This window comes from Rhipicephalus sanguineus, chromosome 3 (assembly GCF_013339695.2).
Source record: "Rhipicephalus sanguineus isolate Rsan-2018 chromosome 3, BIME_Rsan_1.4, whole genome shotgun sequence".
Classification (NCBI taxonomy): Eukaryota; Metazoa; Arthropoda; class Arachnida; order Ixodida; family Ixodidae; genus Rhipicephalus; species Rhipicephalus sanguineus.
In genome coordinates, this window is record NC_051178.1 from 36,086,621 (window position 1) to 36,112,854 (window position 26,234).

Sequence of the window (26,234 nt, forward strand, 5' to 3'; positions counted from 1 at the left end):
TTGAAAGCGAAGCTCAAGCGTCCTCCAAGTTTTTTCAGTAACCAGGCGAGTCAGGTGTCCACCGTCAAATCAAGACACTCCTGGGTTTCTTTCTTTTCGGCATGGCTGAGAAGGGAAGCACAAGAGCAGATAGCCTGACCAGAGGCGTCTGCTAAATGCGCCAGACTGCTAAATGACCAGAAAGGGAGGGATGCCTCACATTGGCCGGGCCAAATCGCATAGGTAAATTTCTCCCCTGTTGGTGAACACCTTAGGGAAAATCGACCAAAAAAGCGATTTTTTTTATTAGTGAAAATAATACACATTCTGAGGAGCAAAACCGTGCATATGGCAAGCACGTAGGAGTGCTGAAGACTACAGTGTACCCCTTCTAGTACACTGTACTCAAAACCATTTAAAAATAGTGCCAAAAGCCGCGCCTCCTGACGGTTGCGAGGCTTTGTTCACATGCTGTTTTCCATCGTTGTTTCTGCATGTATGTATTTTTTATAACAAATATGGCTAGATCGGTTAAATATATTCATGCACTGCCATTTTCGTAAGGTTTGATTGCAAACTGACCCACTTTTGTAGCATAGTCGTTGCTTTATCTTGGGAGCACTTTCCGCATGTGTTTAAAAGTAAAAGTGCATTTTCCTCACGACCACTTGAAGTAGTCTGAACCTAAAATTTTGAAGAAATGTGTAAGCTATAAGTAATAAAAATAATTAATGGAAAGTCTCTCTTATGGCATGTGACAAAGGAGAATGATATTTTTTTCTTTTGAGATAAATGTAAAAATCCATTCATTCAGGTAAGGATTAAGGCCGTAGAATTAGCATGCAAAATTTCACGGTCATACTGTTTTTTGTTTCCGAGAAAAAGTACATTTCATTTTACACCCCAGCCTAAAATTTGGTACTCAAATAGAAAAAAGTAAGAAAAGCTACGAGGTAAAAATTATACGAAGTGAAGGCCGAAAGCTTTCTTATTGAACATGCAAAGTTTGAAAATATGAAACAGTTCCTGAGGTATAAAGCTGAAACCAAGACGACCCATTTACCCTACCATACACCCTGCACATCACATTTCTTTTTTACTCTTCACACTCCTTTCCCGTGACTGCTCTCCACGGTTTCATATTTGCCAATCGCTTGCGCCATGTCAGCGCGGCCCGCATGGTGGCCGGCGTGTCCCATTTGGTTCTTGTGGTTGTTTTCCGGAAGTTGATTGAACTAAAGGACTAGGAATTGAATCCCATAGAGTTCCGAAGAGTAAATCTTGCCCGGCAACATGAATAACGATCTCAAACTGCGAACAGGGCTTGTTGCTGAGCTAGTTGGTTTATAACTTGAGGAAAAAACTAATGTAAACTTGAGGAAAAAACTAAAACATAACTTGAGGAAAAAACCAAAAACTAATCTGGAAACTAGTTTCCAGATTACTGACAGCATGCCAAACTTTCAACAACGGAGGCACACAGCACCGCAGAAACTTTGGTTAGGCTTAATATAAAGACAAAAGGTGCATATTGAGGAGAGAGGCAATATGGAAAAGCTCTTGGTGTCTTTGGTGCCCAACCAAGAATATTTTGGGCTAGAAATGCTCCACTGTTATGCAAGCAGGTGCAATGGTGGACTTTGGCAACCTTGGCGCAGTTGGTGAAAGCTGCACTCGAATTACGGTCCCTAGAATATACTCTAGGGACCGTACTCGAATGGGCACAAGGTGCAGGGAGATGGGACTGTAGCAAAATGGCGCTGTTTATTCACCATTGCAAACTAGTCCGCAAAGAAGCCGGCGCCCGTGAGTGCACAGAAATGTGGGCGTACACAAATAAGGCCCTCGAAGGTGCACCGGTCATATGCGTTTTGTATGCGCCGTTTTCCAATGAGTGATGCTCTCTCGATCGTGAGCTTGTCGGCGATCAGCCGCTTCCGATATGGCAACGTGATCTGTTATCGAGGTGACTTGTCATTTCACCTTGCCATGTTTCCTTGCTGCCTGGATAGGAACACATGGCCATCATTGTTGCCTGTAGCAACTGAAATGTTGAGCTGCTATACATGTAAATGGGGGTCCTGTTCCCAACATGCAGGAAGGAAACAGGAGGGAGCATTCCGCAATCCGATAAAAAGGAAAAAAGAACGAAAGAGACAAAAAGGTAGTGCGTCAGGCACACACACGCCAAGCTTCGCTTATCCCCATTTTCCTGGTAGGGCAAGGACTTCTAAAATTTCTTTTTATTTTGCGGTACTCCCCCCCCTTCCATTTGTTGCATAAACTTCAAGGTCCCGATGTAGGCAGGTATGTGTATGTGAACGTTTCATAACAACACAAGTTGGTACGTTGCCCCGAGTCTTATTTATGAGAACTGATTATTCAAACTTATGATAATTCAAACAAATTCCTGAATCTCCTCGAGTTCGACTTATCGCAACTAAGAACACAACCTGCACAACAACTGTTTTCCATATTTGCACTTCTGGCCGAGTGGGAAGAGCACTGGCCTGATGAGCTGAAGTACTCACATTCAAATTCTGCTGTTTTCTTTTCTTTTTTCTAAGTGATGAAATGCTTGCTCGGCAAGCATTTCTTGATTTCTTGAAATGATTGGCCCGATCCAATCCAGCAAACTGCAACAAAAGCTCTGCTTTAATGATGCAGTTGGTTGGTAATCACGCAAGCACGCAACAGTTACAAGATCTTTTGTGCAGCTTCCTCTTTCGCACCAGCCCCTGGAACACCTTCAGGATCTGTACACAGCGCTAATGCATCTGAGGTGTCCAAATGCAAACAGGCATCACTATCTGCTGGCACTCCGGTGGTGGCGTTGTTCTCTTCAGCAACTCGCTGCGCCATCTCCTCAATGTTCTGCAGCTTGAACCGCAGCTGTTCCCGCAACACATCTTGTTGGGCCACCTCGCCTAAAAGGGCCTGCTGGCGTGCAGTCTCCTGTACGGACACGTGCACAGGGTTTGTAGCAATATTTGCAGACAATAAAAGCACTGAAAGAGCATTTTTGGGATTAAAGCAGCGGAACAAGGTGTCTCACTGCAGCTAACATTTTCATCGGGGGAGGCACTAGTCTTTATCAAGGCAGCAGAATTCTTATGCAGAATTCTTATGTAGACCTAGCTTAAATGGAGGAAGGAAGGTAAGCCCATAGGTCAGCAAACTCACTCAAGAGTCAACCCACTCAGACTCAGATCGGGTCATGAGTCTCAGTGAGTCCGGTTGAGGAAAATATTGACGAGTCTGAGTCTGAGTGAGCCCTAAGCGCAAGATATATTTCCTGAGCGAGTCTGAGTGAGCTCCACCTTTTATTGCCGATCTATGGTCCTACCTAATCACCTTCAACATTACTATCAGCCTTATATGTATCGGCTTCAGTTTATACTCAAGTCTATTCACACCTATCTCAGCACAAAGCATTCATGCGCCACATCAATATTTATTGATAAGAGGCGTGAGTTAATGGGAGGGTGTGCCATGACGTCCCCCGCAAACTCTTTCATGGGAAGTTCTTGATAAGAATATCTCAGGTGAGTCGCGCATTTCATAAAAATGTACTTACTAGATTGAAACCACTGGTAACTTGTATTTGAAGGCACAAGATGAAAAGGCGTACCATAGAGCACCGATTATGTGGGATATTGGCGCCAAAGAGCATTTAAGCGATGGTCGAAAGAGCTAATTTTACGCTAACGTACTCATGAGTCGACCCACTCAGCCTCAGGTCAAGCCGTGAGTATGAGTCTGAGTGAGTCTGGCTAGGTAATATGTTGGTGAGTTTCAGTCCGGTTGAGAAAAATTTTGGCGAGTCTGAGTCCGAGTGAGCCTTCAGAGCAAAACATATTTCTGGAGTGAGTCTGAATGAGCTCCAATTTTTTTGCCGGCCCATGGGTAAAGCCTGTGTGCAGAAAAGGGTTGATGATGATATATGGTGTTTATTACCTAGGCCATTTAATGGCCAAAGAGCGCCAGGACATGATGTGGGATGTGATCAAAGATGATGTTAAGTGGCTGTATAGGGGCCTAAAATTTCGTGCGCTGGGGTGTGTAAAACACATACGTATTAAAATTACGAGAGTGACATGAAAGGTGTACAGTGAGAGCAGACCTGTGCACCTCCGCTGCCGCCTGTTCTTGCTCACGCCGCCGAAGTCCCGAGGGTGATCCCGCAGCTGCCACCGCGCAATAATTGCAGCGCGCCGCTGTTAGTCTTTTATTCTAACCGGAACGGGCAATCAGGACAAAATACATCACTTCACCGGGGGAGCTCTTCTGTATGTTTTTATGTAATGGACTGTCTAGTTCAGCTGCTGCTGATTGTCAGAACTCGGCGAGAAGTGCGCCCTCTGTTTCCGGTTTTCTTCTTGACGTCACGAAGCTTTCACAACTATCGACACAAATGAGAGGGACAGAGTACGCTTCAACCATGGAGAAAAAAAAAACAGCTGAGCTAGTTGCAAGGTATTCTCTTAAAAAGACAGGATGTGCAAGCACAGACACAAGATAGAAGTCAAGAGAGTGAACAGCTATTTCTCACGTAGACCACCACGCGCACCTGAGTGATAGGTATCGCCTCTTGCCTGGGAATGCGCAGATAAGTATTTGTGTCTACCTTCTTTTCTGCCCCTGTATGATTTTTCAGTTGTTAGCGGCACTTGTGGTGTCTTGACTATCCTCTTGTGTCCGTGTTTGCATGCCCTGTCTTTTTAAAGGGCCCCAAAACAGCCTCTGAAGATACAGGAAATGCAGGCAGTTTGCACTAAGTCGCGCAAAGCTTGTCGCAGTGAAGCCCATCTCTGCTCATACTCCTCGTCGACCGACACGTCTAGCTTCGAGACGCGCGGCTTCCTTCTCGGGAGTATGCACTTCGGATGCCGCATGACTCTCTTGACCCGATTGGGCGCAGCCAGGCTATGCACTCTAGACTGCAGGTCGCACACTATGTCTCCATCGGTGGGCCTGGCTTAGCTAATGTGCGTGCGTGGCTTGGCCAGGTGGTGCGGTATCTGGTCACTAGACGACGCGATACTTTTTTTTTCTCTCTCTTTCGTTCGTGTTCCCTCTCTCTTTTTTCGTTCTGCATATCTTTTGCTCTATTTCTCTCTTTCTCATTCTTCCCCTGCTATGCTTTACTCTCTCTCTCTCCCTTCCTTCTTTCCCTCCCCCTCACCACATCTCTCCTCCTCACGCTCACTTTCCTTTCCCACCCCCTTGCTACACTATACTAAACGAGGCTATGCTATGTGTCACAATGTTGATAGCTAACACACAGCGCCCTCACGCGGCGCTGTTGCTTTGTGTGCTGGGGCGTCATGCCTGTAGACTGAAAGATGGAGACGCGGGAAAAATAAAGAGTCAGTTCGTTTTGGGCTCTCGTATCGCCGTGTCTCATTTTGCTATCGAGGTCCTGATGGCCTCCTATCATATCTAGTCTCCAGGTATCTTCCGGCCATCTGTACTTGTATCAACTGGCGACGAAGATAAAAAGAATGTTCTCACAAGTTGCTGCCGCTCCACCATAGGTCCAAATGCCAAATTTCGGCAATCTTGAGTCTTTCGAGGGAGGAGGCAATGACTGGCCCTGCTACGTGGACTGGCTGAAGGCATTTTTCACAGCGAATGACATCGCTGAAGACAGCGAACAGCCGTCTTTATTAGCTGCTGTGGGCAGAAAACAGGGGCGTAGCCGGGGGGGGGGGGGGGTTGAAACCCCCCCCCCCTAAATTTTTCGATTTTGCATGTGCATATATACACGCACACAAACGCACACACGAACATACAAAAAGGACGGTTGAACCCCCACCCTGAAAAAAATTTCTGGCTACGCTTCTGGCAGAAAACATATGCGTTGCTTCGCAATTTGGTCGAGCCTGACCAGCCAAGTGACAAGACACTGGACGAGATTTTGTTGTTTCTAAGAAACCACTACTGCCTGAAGCCTTCTGCTGTTGCGCAGCGTTTCCACTTCAACTCGAGCGTTCGTGCGGAAAGAGTCCATCAGCAACTTCACTGCAGCAATGAAGAGCCTTTCCGAGCTCTGCAACTTCGGTAAAGGGCTTGCTCCGCGACCGCAAACATGCTCCGCGACCGCATCGTGTGTGGCATCAACAACGCAGACATTGCTGGAAAAAGCGGACCTGACATTCGAAGACACAGTGCAGACCGCCCTAGCAATGGAAGCAGCAAAGAAGGATGCAGGGGAGATAGTGCAAGCTAATGCTAGCACCTTCTGTTTTACCCTCCGCGTCTCAGAAGTGCCAATGGACGTGTCCTGTTATCGCTGCAGGGACGCACACCTGGCGTCCGCTTGCCAGCATGTGAAGACCGTCTGCAGTTACTGCCACAAACACGGCCACTTGGCAATGGTTTGCAATACGAAACGAAAAGACCAGCAATCACAGAGCAACAGCTCTCTCAGGCTGCGTTCATTCACGGGCTGAAGTTCACTGTCGGCGAGGAACCGTAAATACTGTCCGCTACAACTTCACCCATCGAAGTTTTCGACATGTGACAAGTTACCTACACCAAGGCACCTCCACCTTTTACCATCAATGTTGAAGTTTGCGGCAAGCCGCTCCGCATGGAAGTGGACACAGGGGCAAGCGTCTCAGTCATTGCCAAGTTGCATTTGCTACAGCTTCTACCTTCAATTCCTGTGCAGCCGTCTCAAGTATTTCTGCGAAGCTATTCCGGGGATTTAAAGAAGGTACAAGGCAAAGCTAATGTCCATGTAAAGTTTCATGGCAAGGAGGTTGACTTACCAATTTTTCTGGCCGCAAATGGATCACCCACTCTGCTCGGACGCAAGTGGATGCAAGAATTGGGCATCGGCGTCTCCAACGTTGAAGTGAACATTCATGCACTTGCTGATGTGAGACACGTAGTGCAAGATTACACTGAAGTGTCTGAAGAAGGCTTGGGTATGTTCAAGGGTGTGACGGCTTCACTACATGTACCTTCAGATGCTCCACCACGGTTTTTCAAGCCACACCCACTGCCGTATGCTTTGACAGACGGAGTCACGCAAGAAATTCAGCGATTAATAAGAGATTCCATCATTGTTCCGGTGAAGACAGCAAGGTGGGCTGCTCCAATTGTTGCTGCGACAATAAGGGATGGGCACATCAAAATCTGTGGGGACTTTGGTGTCACCATTAACCCAGTCGCAACGGTGGAATGCTACCCTATTCCAAGGATTGAGGACGTGTGGACTGTGCTGGCTGGAGGTGGGAAATTTACAAAGTTGGACTTGCGTCATGGGCGTCCGGAGGGGGGTGCAAGGGGGGGCAACTGCCCCCCCTTGGAATTTCGGATAATATTTTTCTACGCAGTTGCGATAAGCTACACGTGATTAGCACTCAGGTCCTGGCCTTCAGGTTCGCCATTTAATTTCGCGCGTTACAAACTGACTAATCTTGCCATGTCACGGCAGTTAAAGAAAGGCTGCCAGTGCTGAATGCCCCCCCCCCCCCCCTTGCATATGCACCCCCCTGCAAAATGTTCTGCGGACGCCCTTGACTTGCGTGACACATACCAGCAAGTCGTCCTGGATGAGGCCTCTAGAGAGTACATCACAATTTCGACGCACATGGGGTTGTTTCAATACACCCGCATACCTTTTGGGATCTCATCTGCTCCAGCTATTTTACAACGCGAGATGGAGAACTTGTTCAGAGGTCTGCCATATGTAGCGGTCTATTTTGACGACATTCTCATAACTGGTGCGAATGATGCCGAGCACTGTCGCAACCTCCGTGCAGTACTAGGCAAACTTCAAGAATCTGACCTCAAGTTGAAACTTGAGAAGTGCCACTTCTCAAGTTTCATTATCAGTTAGGAAGGCCTCTCCCCAAACATGGACAAGGTGTCTGCCATTCTGCACGCTCCTGTGCCACAAGATATCAAGGAACTTCAAAGCTTCTTGGGACTCGTCAATTTCTATCGGCGTTTCTTGCCCAACCTTTCTGCACTTCTCCATCCGTTGCACTCGCTTCTTGGTGATGGAAAGAAATAACCGTGGGGAAAGGACCAGCAAGATGCTTTCACTGCCTGCAAGCATCTGGTGACTTCAGCTCCAGTTCTCGTACATTTCCGCCCGGACAGGCCTGTGTGTCTCAGCTGTGATGCATCACCTTACGGTATAGCCGCAGTTTTGGCGCACAAGGACGCCGATGGCCGAGAACGTCCAATTGCTTTTGCTTCGAGAAGTTTATCAAAAGCAGAACAAAACTATAGTCAACTTCAGAAGGAAGCACTGGCCTTGGTGTTTGGCGTGGATCAGTTCCACAAGTGCTTGTGGGGCATACCATTTGAAGCACACGCTGACCACAAGCCACTTCTTGGACTTCTGGGTGCCAACAAGCCTATTCCTGTGCAAGCTTCGCCAAGAGCAGTCAGATGGGCTCTGAAGCTCTCCGCGTACAATTATATAAACTTATCTAGAAACCAGGCAAAGAGCTCGGGCATGCCGATGCGCTTAGTAGACTGCTGCCGCCTAATGACTGCACTGCATTTTCTCGCCCTGCTGAGATCTTCATGCTAGAGGAGGCATATCCGCAACTCCTCTCACCAACTGTTGTAGCACAAGCCACAAGGGACGATTCAGTATTGAGCCATGTTGTCCTATCTGTGTTGAAAGGAGAAAGCCTCCCAGCGGGACCAGAGTGGAACCCCTTCAATGCCAGAAGTGCGGAACTCAGTCTCCATGAAGGTTGTCTACTATGGGGATCAAGAGTCGTGATTCCGAAAAAAAAACGCCAGGCCCGCGCGGAAAGCACAGCACAGTCACAGCGAAAGCTGGAAGAGCGGCATTTCTAAAGCCCGTTATAAACTCTCTTGTGGCTACTAATAAAAATACGCTAGCAACATACCCACTACGGCACAAATCATAATTTTTGTGAAGGTCGGAAGCACCCACCATGACATTATTCGTCACTCTGCAGAGAAGCGAGGTACCATCTTTGAGGCATTATGTGCACTTTGTTCGTGCGACGGCTGATGACGATGAAGAATTATGGCCGAGTCCTTTGTAATGGGTTGGAATCTTTAAACGACCCACTAGTTACGTAATTCGCATTGTGTGACTCCCGGTCATTATTTTATTCTCCCACCATGCTTTATAACATACGTTAACGTGAGAAAGAGAGGGAATTGACTTTATTGAGACCCTGACGAAATGGATCATGGGAGCGTTATGGGCTTCCTTGGCAACCAATAGAAGTGCACTTGAGAGGAACCCACTACGCTATAAATCATAATTTTTGTGAAGTAGCAGCCACTATGCAATTTTTCGTCATTTTGCGGAGAACCGTGATACCCCCTAAGCACCTCTAAGGCACTATGCGCACTTTGTTGATGCTGTGGCTCATGACTATGAAGAATTATGGCAGAGCCCTTTGTAATGGGTTGGAAACATTCAACCCATTCGTGCAATTCGCATTGTGCGACGCCTGGTTACAGAATTCGCATTGTGTGATGCCTGGTTGATGTTTTACTCTTCTACCACGCTACATTACATATGTTAATGTGGTTCCTTCCCGACATGAAGCCTGTATGGGGTCTTTTTGCAAAGCAGTTTCAAGCACCGGCATGGCTCTGAGGTAAAACAATGGGCTCCCACGCAGAGGGCCCAGGTTCGAACATCGCTCAATCCTAAAATTTTTTCTTATTTCATTTTTTTTTCTTATTTCCAGCAATAGTGGTTATGGACACCGGCGGCGGCGGACAACTACGGCGCCAGAAACGGCCCTTGTTGTGATCTCATAACAGCTTTCGCTGTAAAAATTGCTGGCCCAGGTACTCGGCGTGCTCCATGCCAGCCACCCTGGTATCGAGAAGAGCAAGATGATTGCCAGGAGCCATGTCTGGTGGCCAGGCATTGACAATGACATTGAAAACAGTGTGAAGCTTCCATATTGCTAGCGAACACGCACAAAGGACGACATCGTCGTCCTTTGTGCGTGTTCGCTAGCAATATGGAAGCATACAATCAATACCAACAAGCCCAGCTTGATGCAATAAACAATGTGAAGAGCTGCGCTACGTGCCAGGCTCAACATCGAGCTGCCCAGCCAGTGCAGCAGACACCCTAGCCTTTTCCACAGCGACCGTGGTCTAAGCTTCACATTTATTTCGGGGAACCATTTCTAGGGCATACATTCTTGATTATAGTGGACGCCTTCTCGAAATGGATAGAAGTCTTCCCTGTGTCTTCTACATCTGCAGAAGCTACCATTTCCGCCTAGAGGATGGCATTCGCCCAGCACGGCCTCCCCAACATAATAGTTTCGGACAATGGTCCTGCTTTTACCAGTGCACAGTACCTCGAATTCTTGACTCGAAATGGAATACGTCGCATGCTGGTACCGCCGTATCATCCTGCGTCCAACGGTGCCACAGAGCGAGCAGTACAGACAGTCAAAAAATCCACAGCATATCCACGGGGTGAATGATGATGAGTGGCGCGAAGCTCAGGAGGAAATCATCAGTAAACCGTGAATACTCTGAGCAAAAGTGAAAGCACGCAAACAGCGAGCGGATTTTATTACAACGGTCCCCCTAGCATACGTCGCCGCACTAAATCGATCGATTGCCTTCCACCAATGACACGCGCCATATGTGAATCTTTCGTGAATTCTGCCCAGCACATCATCAACGACGTGAGATCGGGCGTGTTTATACTAAAGGGTCGATGAGAGTCATGGCGACTTGCAGCTCACTTTAATTTTACATGTACACTGTGAATTTTTATTGTTTACCAACGCACAGGAGAAATCTCACACAGGCACTACCTTGGAGGTCAAAATCCAGTGCCTGTATATACGGGGTGGTCAGTGAACGGTTGTGCAGCGCGACCAGTCGGTTTTTTCAATCAAGAGACTCGCTAGCAGACGCTGCCTGCGTCGGCCTCGCGAGACGAGAGAGAGGGGCGGGAAAGAGAGCACACATCTGCAACGCAGCGAGCGCGGAGCGTCGGAGTCGTGAGGCGAGAGAGGGGGGGGTGTGGACTTTACCAATCGGCGCTCGCCCGTTGCCGATCGGGCGAGGTGGCTACATACTACTACAGAGGAGGGAACGACCCACACCCTAAGGAGCTTCGCCCCTAAAACAAACTCAAGAAATCTGTGTCGGGCAACTTCCAAACACAACTGTCCCGGTTCTTATTCCACTAAAGGACTACACCTCACGAAGTAACGGGTCGGCTACCATGTGAGCTCCTGACAGGCAGAGCCCTCAAGACACTGTTGGATGTCTTGCGGCCAAGCCTGCAGACATCCGTACTTCTAAGGCAACTTAAGCAGAAGTTGTATGCCGACAAAGGATCCCGGCAGGCTCCGTCATTGCTACCAGGAGACAGCGTATATGCGTGAAACTTTCGACAGGGAGCACCATGGGTGCAGGCCAGTGTTGTCGACGTCACTCCGCCATCGGCCCACGTCATTCTTGACGATAGGTCTGTATGGCACCGACACGGTGACCACTTGTGTCTTGCCCAGACAGGGCCACTGGCTACTTCTGAAACAGATGTGCTTCGCCATGCTAGTGCTGCAGCCATACCACAATGAAAGCAGCCTCTTCTCCTTGAATCAACTGTTCCGGACATGCCACAGCAAGAGGCTGTCGAGCCGTCTACAACAAGTTCACCTGAAAGGGGCTGTGCCATAAACACTGACATTACAGCAATCAACTGTGGTGTTCATGTGGGCAGTGACTCTTCCGTGGCTGCGCCTCGCACACCACTGTTGCGACACAGCAAAAGGTTGAGGAAACTAGTGCTTAGGTACTCCCCGTAGTTCTTCTTAAGAGGGGGAGTGTCACAATGTTAATAGCTAACACGCAGCTCCCTCCCGCGGAGCTGTTGCTTTGTGCGTTGGGGTGTCACGCCTGGAGACTGAAAGTTGGGGACACGGGAAAAATAAAGAGTTAGTTTGTTTTGGGCTCTCGCAGCGTTATGTTTCACTTTGCTATCGAGGTCCTGATGGCCTCCTATTATATCTAGTCTCTGGCTATCTTCCGGCCATCTGTACTTGTATCACTATAGGCACCAGGCGAGGGGCGAGTTTGGACTGGTGGTGCCTCTATCTGTGGAAGCGCTGAGCCAATGCACGAACCGAACAGCACAGAAAGCACTCAGATGTCTGATATGTCACTGAGATGTCACTCGGTGACATCTCAGTGGCTAGAGTTAGCTGGGGCACCTGTAAAACTATGCCCTGTGATAAATCTGCTAAGCCTTCGTCATGTCTTTGCTCTCTGTGTGCACAGCGCATTGCATGTGTGCAGGCTTCATTTTGAAACTCGGCATTGCCAGAAGCAATGATGTATCACACAGGGGTGTAAGCAGTTGGGACAATGTGATGGCATAACCTTACCTGAACAATCTGCCTCCGCAGTGACCCAAACTGCGCCCTAAGCAAGGACACGCTCATTTTCCTCTCATCAGCTGACAGCCGATGTGCACCATCTTCAGGAAGCAGCACGTGTGACGGCACATGCACGATGTTGCGCTTCATGTACTCCTGCACAGGCAAATTAGAGGAGACCTATATAGTGTCAATGTAAGAGCTCCAGGCACAGGCACAGCGATGATGATAAATTTTGTTTTCGTGCTACTGCATGAATGCATTAAGTGTGCATGAATGTATTCCCTGGTGTTCCACAAATCGCTCATTTCATGTACAAATATTCTTTCCTGTAAAACACCCATGCAAAACAAATGCAGTTACATTCCAAAAGGCTGCTAATAGCACCATTTCTTAGTAATGATTGCCTGGTGAGAACCAGGGGTCTTCGCATCATCCTCAGGCACGGTGCATTGCAGGAACTGCTACGATGTAGTAGTGAAAGAAGAGATTGAATGCATGGGCCCGAACCATGGCTGGATGCAAGTCATGAACACACAGCCTTTCCAAAGCACTAGCTAAATTGATCACTCTCCCATCTTGAACGTCCTGCTTACCCACTTTCACCAAATGGTGAGATTGTGCTACAATAGAAGCCGACTGATGCGTCCTTCAGGAGACTAAAGAAAACACTGGAGCAGGAAACTGGAAAAATGGAAGAGTGCGAGTCGTAGTGAAATGCACGCAATTGTATTTCAGTGCCTATGCATGAAAAAGATCGTGCAGAGTTGGCTGGCACATTCTTCCCCAGATAATCAGCACAAGGTGAGCATCTGCAGTGCCTTATGGCTCGCAGTTGTCACTTGAGCGTACATTTCTCTTTAAATAAATGTAGTGCTTTTACGACCGATGAGAAGGTTGGCACCGGCATCTGGCATGGCATTCTCAAGCGTTCACCCATGGCAATACTTTGGCTTTCACAAGGTTATCACCGGAGGTGTTGGCGTCAATGCGAAATAACGTCCTTGGTCCGCTGCCTTAGCACAGTTGCAACAGTGCCAAATTGGCACGGCTCATAGATGGCCAAACACCACGAAAGTACAAGTATCTCCGAAAGCAATCATCTAAGAATACGACCCCTGCTCCACCTCCTCCTAAAATGTACCGATGGTGCAAGCACGAGCACACTCAGACACAATCACGTCGGCAAATAGAACCGTGAAGGCGAGAACGACACATTCACCAGAAACGTAATCGATGTACATGATTTCATTGTATGTGATCCTAAACACACGAAGTATGTTTGCACAACCACAGCGATAACTCACTACCAAAAAAAGAGTGCGAGACAATTATGGGAAGCATGGAGGAAAGAAAAATTGCTAAGAGGAAACGTCACGTGAGCCTCAGCAAGCCAAACCTCCCACTCTCCGGGGCGCAGTGCCTTTTGTGTAGGATTAGGACCTCGCAGTGGCCGCAGCAGATGCAACCAAAGCAAGCAGAACAACAGTGCACTTGCCTATCACAAGACTAGAGCTCACCTTAGCCCTAACTCAGTGATGCTACCGAGGACTTCCGATTTGGAGCAGTTTTTGGAGCAGCAAAATTTCCATTTTGGATCACTTTGGAGCAGCAATAATTTCCACTTTGGAGCACTTTGGAGCAGATAATTTTGCATTTGGGAGCACTCTGGAGCAGATAATTTTACATGTTGGAGTGCACTAGAGAAGTAAATTGCATTAACGTTCAAGCATCTAAATAATTATTATGGGGCTCTTATGAAGAGCTAAAATATTTCGATTCAATGCAAATCTCATGGAAAAAATCATCTCAGGAGTACTCGATATTTCACTCGATAATGCAAAAATAAGGGCTCATGCAGTTGAGTGTTCTGCACTAACCTCCTCGGTGATTATTTTCGACACAAGCAAATAAACAAAATACCGGATCAATAAAATTGTACTTTTCGAAATAAAACTCTAAATACATCTATGTGGTTATCAGCAGACGTGGTATAACACAGTGACGTACAACAGTGCCTCAATGCTAAAGAGTCGCACTGTCCCTAATGCATTCCCCTAAGACGACTCCAAGGCGAAAGCCAGGTTCTTTTTTCTCCTCGATCGATGTGTTGATCCTCCCCTCCCTCTCTGCAAGCTTTAATTCTGCACCTCACCTGGTTTTGCACTGCCTCCATGATCGGCGCACTGATCACGGAAGCAGTGCAAAGCGGCGATGTCATGTGATGACGTCATCACATGACATTACGACACATGACGCCATGATGACGTCACTAGTTCTGAAGATCTATGACGTCGTGATGACGCTATCACGTGATGATTATTTTTTGCATAAATCGATTGACGCCGCCGACGGTCAATTTTCGTGTTTGATGAAGCATAGATCTAAGGTTTTCGCATTAATATTGCGTATTGAACGTTAACAGCCTGGCCATTAACAACCTGGCTTTATATACCAAACTGTCCTCCATCATGTCACCACTGTGCTGTGCGCGAAATAGCTTCGCTTATCATCCACTTCACGTGAAATGGCTCCTCAATTCTTTTTCAATTTTTATTGCGATAGCAATTATATGGACACTCTCGGCGGGTTTTCACCGTCGCCGTTGCCGTACTTTTCCGTATAAAGTCCAAACTGTTATCAGTTTGGACTTTATACGCGGGGTTACCTGATAACAGGTAACCCCGCGCATTCTACCCGCGGGTAAAAGCTCACGAGCGCTGGCAACGAATGCGGCTGAAGCAGAGATTAAACGAGCCGGCCTTCTCCGTCGCACGGAGAGCCCGTGCGATAACATCTTCCCGCGCGAGCGGGCTTGCCGTCGATTGCTCATAAGAGAGGAAACGTCTCTCTTTGATGGGCCCGCCCGTCTTTCGTAAGGAGCATGAAGGGACGCCAGGGGAGGGGTGGGGGAACTGCATCGCTCGAAGGGAGCAGGCGCTGGCGCGCGCGCTATCTCGAGGCATCAGGAGAGAGAGAGATAAACATTTTAATGAAGCTGGAGATGTTTGCCTGGCTGTTCGCCTGACATGCTACAGGCATCAGGAGACGGCTCGTAAATCTGCTGTGCTTTCACCGCCTACTTCGCATTTAGAGAACTCACAGCCCGAAAACAGCTTCGGTTCCTGGAGCGACCATATTCTCTTAAACCAGCGTTTTGTGGAGTTACGCGAGATCAGATCCAAAAGAGTTAGCTCCTAGCCTTACTTCGTATAACAATACAATTTGTTGGTATCGCATTCGTTGCTTCACCCTTAAGCGAAACTGCGTTTTCTTAACCGTCAGCTATGACCCTGGAAAGCGATGAGTGAACGTGTAACATGGCGTAGCCATTTCACAGTGGGCCGTCAGCGACGGGCCCGCTACTGACAGCAGCGCATATTAAAACGCAGTTGCGGCTGCTCCGACCAGGAGGCATGTTTTTATTAATGAGATGACATTTTATTGCGATAGCAATTCTATGGATACTCTCGACGGGGTTTTGCCGTCATGTCCCATATAAAGTCCAAATTGATAGCATCCCCCCGCGCGTCGTATGTACTACCGCAAGTAAAAGCGCGCGAGCGGTGCCGACGAACGCGGCCGAAAAATAAATCAAACGAGCTGGCCCATTCCCGTCGCTCGGAGGGCGCATGCGCAACATCACCCCGCTCGGGCGGCCTGCCGTCGAAAGAGAGGAAACTCCCCGCCCGTCTTGCACGAGCATGAAAAGACACGAAAGGAGGGGGAAGGTTCGCTCGAGTAGCAACTTTGAACTTTGATTCTAAGGGCGCGGTGGCGATCGCTGGCCAGCGCGCTATCTCGGCAGCCATCAGCGGGCAGCTCATATGCTCTTCTACGTGCTGCGCTCTCAACGCAAAGACACTGTGCGTAAAGAGCATCTTTCCCTGGAACGGCCGTATTCGCTTACTCTAGCGTTTCGTAGATACGCGAGATGGGATTCATGCTATCGCATTCATTGCTTCACCCTTGTGGTGGAGCTGTGACTTTCCTTAAAAAAAGCAAGCAATAAGTTCATTTCGGAACCCTATAGCACTGACGAGCTCGAAAGGGCAGGGCCTTTTAGGGGCATTTACCGCAGAGTGATTACAAACCCGGATGTGCTGGTGGAAGGAATTACAGAAGTCTTTCTGTATGAAGACCCATGGATAAAGTATATCTGAGGAAAAGTGTCAATGCGTTCGCACCATTCACGTGCTCTTCCATAGACGCGAAGCACGAAGAATTCGATATTGTTCCATATACCTATTGCTAGTGATCCCAGACTTGATTCCGCGATGTCCAGAAACAAGTGACAGACCTTTTAGCGGCACGCGTGTAGTTATTACTGAGCACTGCTTTCATTACGGGCCGTGCGACGCTTGAAACAAGCTATCAGCAGCGTTTCTGGAAGCGGCAACGTCCGCCGATCAATCGCAACCACACTTCCACGCTGCCGATTGGCCTAGACGTCACGAGCATCTGCGGAGAGCGTGTTTTGCTGTCGAGCCGACTTGCACAACAAAAGCTGCGTCGGCACCGTGCATGGCGTCATGGCTTATTCGGCACGCATGCGCGAGCGCTGTTTATATAACGGAATAATTATTGGTCCGTGATTGTAACTTTGACGGCCCCAAGATCAAGCTGCACATACTTTGACGCGCCGCCGGTGCAATCGCCGGTGATAGACGCCCCCACACCCGAGACTCTGGCGCAGTTTGGCGCAATTTTCGTCGATATTATCGGGATGGCGCAGTAAATACAATTTGGCGCACTTTGGCGCAGTTGGCGCAGGAGTGGAATCACTGCCTAACTGTTTTTACTGGGTTTCAAGAATGCCATGTGCCACTCTTTCTGAGTCTTATGCCTTTCTCTATGGCAGGAAGCATGGATACCGATGCCTCCAACAAAAATGATGTTGATGAGTCCACACCGAAACGACGGTGGCCAATAAAGCCCATCTCACGGGCCTTACTTTTGCTAACAGCATGTGCCAAACCCATTTCGAAGCCAAGTGACATCACAAATGCCATGTTTAGATGTCAAATACAGATCTGTAAGTCTATGCTTTTGCTGGCAGGAACCCAATCTTTATGGCTGATGTCTTTATGGCTGACTGGCATTGTGCAAGCCAGGGCAAGCTCCATGAAAAATCAACATGGCTGCTCTCCATGGCGACTGGGGCAAGCACGGAGTGCCATTTTGCGATGTATCACACAGGAACAGTCCTATATAGTTGCAACGTAACAGCAGTGTTCCCAATGCTTTAGATTCTACAGAAGCTCTGCTGGGCCAAAAACAATGTAGCACTAGGGAATGCAGTAGTTGGTTTAAAATGTACTAGTACAGTGTTCCTACAGAACCTCCATCATCACTCAAGGCTTTTTGTGTTATTTACTTACTATTTCACATGCCTCCTTACAAGCTTCTCATTTGCCTAGATGCAGGCAACTGCCACATCTTGTTCCTGTTAGCTCCCAGACTCTCTTGTTCATTCTACGTTATGCTTCAGCACACCCAATTTAGTTTCTTTTCCACTTAAGAAATATTGCATTATTTGCCACAGTTTTAAGCATATCAGCACATGTTCTTAACTGTGCAATTTAGAGTTTCCTTATACCCTAGCACAGCATGGACAGTTACAATGGCTGGCCTGACTGGCACCCTTGCATGCTATAATATAGCACTGTTACCCACAGAATGGGTAATCACTGAATACAAACTGCCTTTTGTCATGCAATATCCTGCTTCAGCACACGACTGACTGAAAGTGGACTAATAAAAAAGAAATAAATATTACCAAGGTTAGCTTACGTCATGTCGAGAAACCATCAAAAACAGATGACAAGAAAAAGATGTAGCCAGCTACTTGGGTGTTACTTATCAAGATTCCGCTAAAAGCAAGGCAAGAAGATAGACTTAGTACTCAAAGGCGAACTCCGGCAATTTTTCGAGTTTCAAGAATCTCAATGAAACCCGTTGGGTATGTTCATCTGCACATTTCCACAATTTATGCAAAGTTACAGGCTTGAGATATGCATTGATTGCTTAAAAATGGGTTTTATTGGTTGCCTCAAACAACTCACCACAATTACTGGCCACATTGTGTGTTTTACGTCATTGCTGTCAAAGCAACGAAAGTGATGGAAGCGGGTTGCCGCTACAGCGTCTGCTGTCCACAAGGCAATGACCATGGGTGTTTGGCCAGTACTTCGCTGGTTTGACATGCAAATTTCAGTGCCCTGTGGGCAAGCGTCCGATGGGTGGCAAGTGGTGCTGCATTGTGGGCTGCACACAATGCTCCATATAATTACCTTAACAGGCACTAAACACTGAAAGCTAACGCTTACCCTTTGTCTCGACATTACAGTGTTTTAGCTAGCAGTGCTAGTATACTGTGCGGAAAGTACAGTATTGCCGCACCAAATGAACACTGCATATGCTAGAACTTTACCTCATGGAAACTCTTTCCATAACACATACCAGGTTATTTGTATATGCTAAGCTGGGCATCGTGCAAAGGGTGGCTCGCACTAGGCTTGTAGAAAATTTAATCGATCCTATTGACGTGACGTCAAATTTCACTGTCCACAAGCTTATGCACTCTTCCGACAACGATATTAAAAACTTGTACTATGTAGTTTGTCCACAAACATCTTAGTGTTAGCACTTTACCCGATTGCGGCAGCCCTGAACTTGAGTGGCCTTGACAGGTGATGCCATCTGGCGGTGGAGTATATAGCCAGGCAAGCACATAACGTAAACAAGTGTGTTCTACTTCATCGAACAGTAATGGGAACGCTAGTTGGCCTCCAAATACGTCCAAATCGCAGCTGTCATTGTCCGACAGCACCAAGAAGCTTGTGCACGTGGCATGGTCAGTCATAGACATAGTACGGCTGGTGTGGCATGGCCACCCACTGGCAGGACTGGCATACCTTACACGATTTCCGGTTTTTTGCCATCTTATACGTCATGCAAAGACAGTATACTGCTCAGTTGGGTTTCGGTGTCGCACTTTTTTGATCACTTAAATTATTTTCGAATTTGCAGAATTTCTACTATCGGGCACATGACAAGAGCGTCTTGGAACATAAAAGCACCATTACTTTGATATGGTAAAAAATTGCCAGAGTTGGCATTTAAGCATTCACAATCGCAATGAACCCCAACGAATCCAGTGCCACAGTGGCCAGATACGGTTTCAAATAACAGCTTTGCTGCTAAACTCCCCAATGCACATACTACCCGCTTTGCAACGACAATTCAGCATCTCCATGCCCGTCATCAGTGCCGATTATGAGGAGTCTCACGTTAGGCCTCCATCTCTGTAGACTAAGGCATAGCACTGAGTGGCACAAAAATGGTCTTCAGGTATTCTGTGTTCATATTTGATGTTGTTACAATTAACCCTTAGAGGGTTTACGTTGTACATGTACGTCATTGCCTGTATGTTTCAAACGTGCGCCTTTTTCGATCATTTCTCTTGCTTGGCATGTGCTGCCACACTTCGGGAATATGTGGAATGGATTTTTTTTTATGCGCTGATGTCTCTCCATTGTTGTTTTTCTTTCCAAAGCAGCATGCCGGCTTTCCTTAGCGTATCCAAGCGCGCATGCACAGTGCGGGTGGTTTCGGTTTTGTTCTTCGGGTGGTTATCGCTTCTTGTGCCCGTAATGCTGATGGCTGTCCGGTTTCTTATCTCTCAAAGGGTGACTACTTGTTACTCTCTCGTTTATTGCTCCCCAGGGCAGGATTACATCTGTTTCCGTGCGGCGCTAAATTGGACAAATGATGCCGCCGTGGTTGCGTTTCCTGTTTTGGGGACTCAGAAAAACTAACTCCGTTTCATTGGCGATAAGACGAAGGATTATTATAGCTTTTTCACTTGTTTTGATTTCCAGATGGGCGCACAACCATAGTTTTGTTATGTGCGCTCAATTATGCAGTTCGCTTACGCTATGGAAATGCATGCCGGTTGCTCTGCTGCTAGTGAGTCGAGCGGCAATTGTTCTAATGCGGATTCCCCAAGTTCCGAATCAGAATTGATTCATTGGATGTCAGTTCGTCAGACGATGATTTACTTACGAGTACAGACTCATATGATGATGAAGGAGCGACATCTCGAAAGCGTGCGCGGCAAGACGATGCGGACTGGATCAAAGGTGACTATTTTTTAACCGGAATAGTACTCTGGTGTGCTTATTTTTGTATGTCTGTGAGCTATGTTTCATACAACGCATAATTTTTATTTATAAAATATTATATAAGTGTTTTTTTTTTAGGATTTTGCTTGATGTTACTCACGAATAAACCATGTGTATGTAACAACAAAAATTTTTTTTTTTGGTCACTTTACGGTCCCGCAAAAAAATTTTTGACAATTTGTTTCATAAATACAGTCATCTGAAGAATTTAATTGAGCAATAAAAAAAAAATACACATTTTTAGAGTGCATTTCGCGAGAAAATTCGATCCTCAAAGGGTTAAAGTCTGCAGAAATACATGCCACTTATTTGCTGAGCGGTTGGCAGTAGGTGAGAAGTACTTTCAATGTTGTGCCAAACTGTGATAACCTATATCCCCTGTCATTTGCTGTTCAAATGTGCGCATTATACAAAAATTTCACCTCGTTGTCAGAATTGCACACAGGAAAGGGTAAATGAAGTGACAAACGCCACTAGCATATCCAAGCTAGGATCAACACCACAACAAATGCTGCCTACAATACTTCCATGAGTAGAGGTATTGTAGTTTCCTGGACGTACCACCCCAGGATAAAAAAGTTGCTCCTAAACTACCAATCGGCACATTCCAAGTTAGTAAAGAACGGTGTCGCTAGGTCATGTATCAAGGCGTCTCTGACAAATGAAGGATGAAGAGTGTTTCCGAACAGGTCAAAAGAATGGATGAAGCCAGTCATCCTACATCAGTGGTGCGCATGGAAGCTCTGAAGCTATTAAAATGGTCAAAGCAAGAAAAGAAAGAAGAGAATAAAAAGAAAGGCCAGGACGAAACGTACAAGAATACCGCTTCCCTCCCATGTGTTCATGCCCTGTCGCACAGGCTAAAGCAAAATAGGAAGCAGGTACGGAACGAAGCTGTTTTTTTTTGGCGCAAAACTAGTTGAGTGCAACTTGTTCAAGTATAGAAAGGAGGGCCCAAGGAAAATAAAATGGCAGCTACCAGTCAACATGCACGATAAAACATGAACAGAGGTTTGTCAACTGTGCAAGTGTGGTAGTTTTACAAGATACCCATTTCATGTGGACAAATGTACATAGGACAGACAGGGCGGTGTTTTATCGAAAGGTTAAGCGAGCACAAGTACAACCTGAAAGGAATTGCTGCATGCTCTCATTTGGCGGCGCACTAGAGAAATTGTGGGGACAGCGCATGTCATCCCCTGTTCGATCAAGCCATTGTAATGTGCAAACACAAGGATACCCTCTCTAGAGAAATAATGGAAGCTTTCTACATAAAAAAAGAATGAAAGCAGGTGCATCACCCTCCATGACAGCGAAATAGCACTTCTGGACTTCGGATAAGCAGTAAAAAAATGACCCATGGGAACCATTTGTAATCTTTTAAGTTAGTAATTTTTGCAAGCATGTATGTCGCGGTTAAAGGGGCACTGACACCAAAATTTTGCATCTTGTTTTTTCTGTTGCGATAGGTAGTTAACGACCCAATTATCACGGCTGGAAAGCTCATTTGCTCGAGCGCGCAACCGTTAATTATTTGGAGACGGTTTTATAGCGCCCAGTCGCAGTTTCGGTTTCAGAGAGCGCCGAGGGAGGCAGGACCCAGAGTGGTGGCTGTGTAAGCATAGCTGGCTACGTGAGCACACAAAACCGCGTGCACATGAGCACCGCGTCGACAACTCTTTTCAACGAAGGCTTCCTGGTGCTGCTACAATGCCCTCTGAGGCGAGGACATCAGCCTTTGTACTCCCGTGCAAGTCTCCCCTTCTTTCCGTTGAAAAGGTCTGCTAGGAGTCAGTGGGAGAGAGCGCCCGCAACAATCGTGGCAGCCAACACAAACTCGTGACGCAGGTGGCCGTTGGTTGTTTACTATGACACCGAAGGCGCGTTTCGCGTGGAGTGGGGCGACGCGCACTTTAAACGTGATTTTAAATATGTTCTAGGCACTATTATCCGTTGATATTTCGTAGATGATGCGTGTGTGTCCACATAAATCCATCACACGGATTATCTCGCCCTCGAAATTTTGTGTCAGTGCTCCTTTAACTGTGCGCTGGCGCGCAAGTTTAGCCCACCCTATATAAACACGTTTTTGGAATAAAAGTTTTCAGTTGATAGCCAGCGCTGCGTCCTGTCATGTGTGCCTTAGCTTTTTTTTCTTCGTTCTTTTCGCTTGTAACATAATGAACCAGTACCAACTAGCCCAGTTCACTGTACTTTTGATTTAATGACTGCCTTTTCCTTCAAAAGATTGCTGCCTTGCAGTGGTGACTGCATCACGTCTTTGCACGGTACCCACCTCCAATTTTTCGGCATTTTTGTTGAATTCAGGGACCATTTCTCGAAAGACGGAATCCACCCATGCTTCCAGCTCATCAGGTGCAATGTGGCCAGATGCCTAAGATTGAGGGATGAAATAAGTTACACACAACAAAAAGCTACCAGTTGCAGTGCTCAGGAAACAGCAGACATAACAATGGCGCAACAGCACACCTTGTTTCAATTGCATGACCGAAGAAAAGGGAGAAAAGAATATGCATATTGAAAAATTTCAGAGACCAGCTGATAAGACAGCTCACCAAATGCAATTCACATGTGTAAGAGATGAGTGATACTTCCAGGCAAGTTCATCAAAGCAAACACAAAGGTCTGTTATTTTGCAACACATAAGCGTATGTTTCAATGCCCTCTTTTTTTCAAACTCGGCGTACGTCAGTGTCGGTCACATCCCATCGTGCACGTCGAATGCATATGCTCAAGACTGCTCACAGCTATCACAATTACTGAAACTAACAAGTGTTCAAAATATAAGACAGATTTCTTACATGGTTGGGAGCCATTAATGTTACAGTATAGTACCAGAACCCTTAAAATGTCATATGTCCAGTCACTTAATGGCATCCACCACTGAGAATAAAACAATAACTGCACTGTGTATGAAAATGAAAGGAAATGCACTTTAGCCTACTGAACTTTATCTCATCCAAGCTTTCAGTGCTTTACAGTGTCAATCATGCTTTGCACTGCCAGGCTAGCTGAGATGGCAGAGGCTGGATAATAAAGCCAGCAGCAGTCTGACAATTTCATTATGTTTGCATTCATATGTCATGTTCTAGTACAGTCAGGTGGATCATGGCTTTCCGTGTGCGCAAAGAGCTATCTTGTTCTACATTTTTCTTCAACATGCAAACTTTGTATGAGTTTTAACTACAAAGCTGAGAATTCATGCTCACTATGTGCCGATTATGTCAAATGCAGTCAGGAATAATGAAGAAATTAAAGCCATTAAGAGCAATCTCTCACCTTGTCCTGCAGTGCAGCCTTGAGGGCATCGAGGCACTTTTCGGTGTAGTCAAACCAGACGTTATACACTAGCAAAAGAAAGAAAAGAATGAACTATATATTCTGCTGGCATCAAGCCCGCAAGAATAAGTGCTGGCTTGGCTTTTCACCAAGTCTTGCACTACATCATGCCTCAGATTCCGGCGCAAAAATTCAGGACGCAGCAGTGGGAGACCTTGCTCGCCAGCGAGGAAAAGGAGGCCTAAGTGGCTCTCCTCGACCAGGCGCAGCGGCCTGCTCAGGCCAGTGGAGCCCTGGACTAGGGGCTCCACCCACCTCCTTCTCAAACCCCTTCGTTTTCAATAAACGTTTTTGAATTCAATTCAATTGTCGTCTAACAATATGACTAAGTAGCCAGGACACAAAGATGGGCTAGTTGGTTGCTGGCTGAATGAAACGCTAAGCCAGCATAGCAACAGGACAGAGGTAAGAGTTCACTCGTCCAGTGTGAGCTCTTTCGTTGTGCCATCGTTGCAGGCACTATCCTAACCATGTTTTATATGTTAAATAAGTAATAGCCAAAATCATGATGCATTCTGCAAATGTTAGCCAAATGCTGCAAATACTTTGGTACCGGAGTTTAGCACACTGACCACAAGAACAGCTGAAGGTTTATGAACAAGCACAGCACATGCTGGACTTCTCACTGAAGTATGACAAGACAAGTCAGGCATAACATAAGTTCACGCTGACTTTCACTTTACCAAAGCATAGAACCATAGGCCTCCTTCTTAAGCAAAAAAAAAAAAAAAAAAACAGATCCAGGTTGGGTATTCCACATTGGCATGTAAGCCTCGCCGCTGAGCACTAATCTGACATAATTAACAAACTTTTAATACCTAACAAAGACAAGCCTGGTCTGCAGTCAGCACTTTCTTGGCACAGGCTGCTGTAGACTTGCACACAAGGCCTGTGCCAAGGCCTTGTTTGCTACAACTGCTAACTTCTAGCTAGCTTCAGTGAACCTCCATCTGCATGACTTGCAGCACTGCCTTCTTTACCATGCTGCTGTCTTGAGAGTTTGTGTTGTATTTCCCGAACATCTTATGTCTGATTCTACTCTTCAAAAATTTATATTATCATGCCGAGCATCAGTGGCATAGCCAGGGGGGGGGGGGTCATAACACCCCCCCCCCCCCCAACCCGAAAAAAAAATGTCTCCGCTACTGGCGAGCATATTACGCAACTTTTAAGTACGCATGCGTATTAATGAAACTATAATACGCTACGAGTTGTATGGCAAGCCGTAATCATCGACTAAACCGTAGGCAAGTTCCCCTATGCTGAACGCCTCGGCATATTTGTCCGCTGGCATTCAGCGGTTCCGTGCAGCATTAGGTCGAGCCTTTCTGTTCTCGTTGATTGCACGAGCGTGCAGACGAGGTGGTGCAGAGATGAGCCGCCTCTGTGCAGCCAACGGCACCGCACGATATGCGTCCGTCGGAGGGAACAAGACTTTACACTTGTTCGGAGCACTCGAGAGCTTCGATCGCCTCTGCAAGCAATCGCTGCAAGAGTTACACAATGTATTTGATTCATGGCCAGGCAGGACCACACATCTCACACTCACGACGTAAGCGAAGAGTAAACTTTGGCTGCAAATTGAACGACAGCGGCTGCTAGCGCACTACATCGCGCCGATCGATTTGAACAAATACGACCAGCGCTCGTGTGTGTTCCTTCCTCTTCCCGTGCTTTACACCCGTGCTGTTCTTATGCGTCACGATTTACCGACTTGCACAACAAGCTTCACCACCGCCTTACCACAGTCAACAATGCTTTTCGGCGAAACGCCAAAATGCTGAACAGCGTAGCTGCCATCCGTCATTGTTCAGGCTAGAACCTTCCCTTGTCGAAAAGAGGGAAGCTGTACCAGCAGAATGCACAAGAATGCTTTTAAATGGCACCACCGAAGCCCGCGCACCCTGCACAGAGAAACATACTTTGCATACTAGGAAACTGTACCAGACAACCACATTACAGAACGGAAACTGTAGCTTTAGCCGTAGTACAGAAATAAAGGTAGTGGCGGCGTACTGAACTGCAATAGAGCGAGGCGAGATGGCGCTGCAAGTACTATCACCCTCGTCCTTCCAGTCAAGAGTAAAACATGTAAACCGTCGCCGCCACCACCGTGGCATACGTGTAAGGGAAACCAACGTGGGTCTTCTCAATGTACATGGCGCAAGAAAGCCGAGCAAGTGGGAAGAGCTATATGCGATGCTAGACAGTGAAAGAATGGAACTTTATGCGCTAACAGAGACGCACCTTCGTGGGCTGGAGGAACCCCCAGTACATCCAAACTGGGAATGGTCAGGCTCCAACCGCGAAGGGAATGCACGCAAAGGTGGGG

The 26,234-nt window shown here is 47.0% G+C and overlaps 1 protein-coding gene across 1 annotated transcript; it reads right to left on the reverse strand.

Annotated features, from left to right (window-relative positions):
* Positions 1-2,616: 2,616 nt before the first annotated feature.
* Positions 2,617-25,900, reverse strand: LOC119386557 (uncharacterized). The gene is made up of 5 exons (XM_037653839.2): positions 25,646-25,900; positions 23,843-23,910; positions 22,839-22,937; positions 12,366-12,512; positions 2,617-2,934 (listed from the first exon to the last, which is right to left on the reverse strand). The coding sequence occupies exons 1-5, from the start codon at positions 25,707-25,709 to the stop codon at positions 2,677-2,679; spliced, it is 636 nt and encodes a 211-aa protein (XP_037509767.1). The 5' UTR covers positions 25,710-25,900; the 3' UTR covers positions 2,617-2,676.
* Positions 25,901-26,234: the final 334 nt, after the last annotated feature.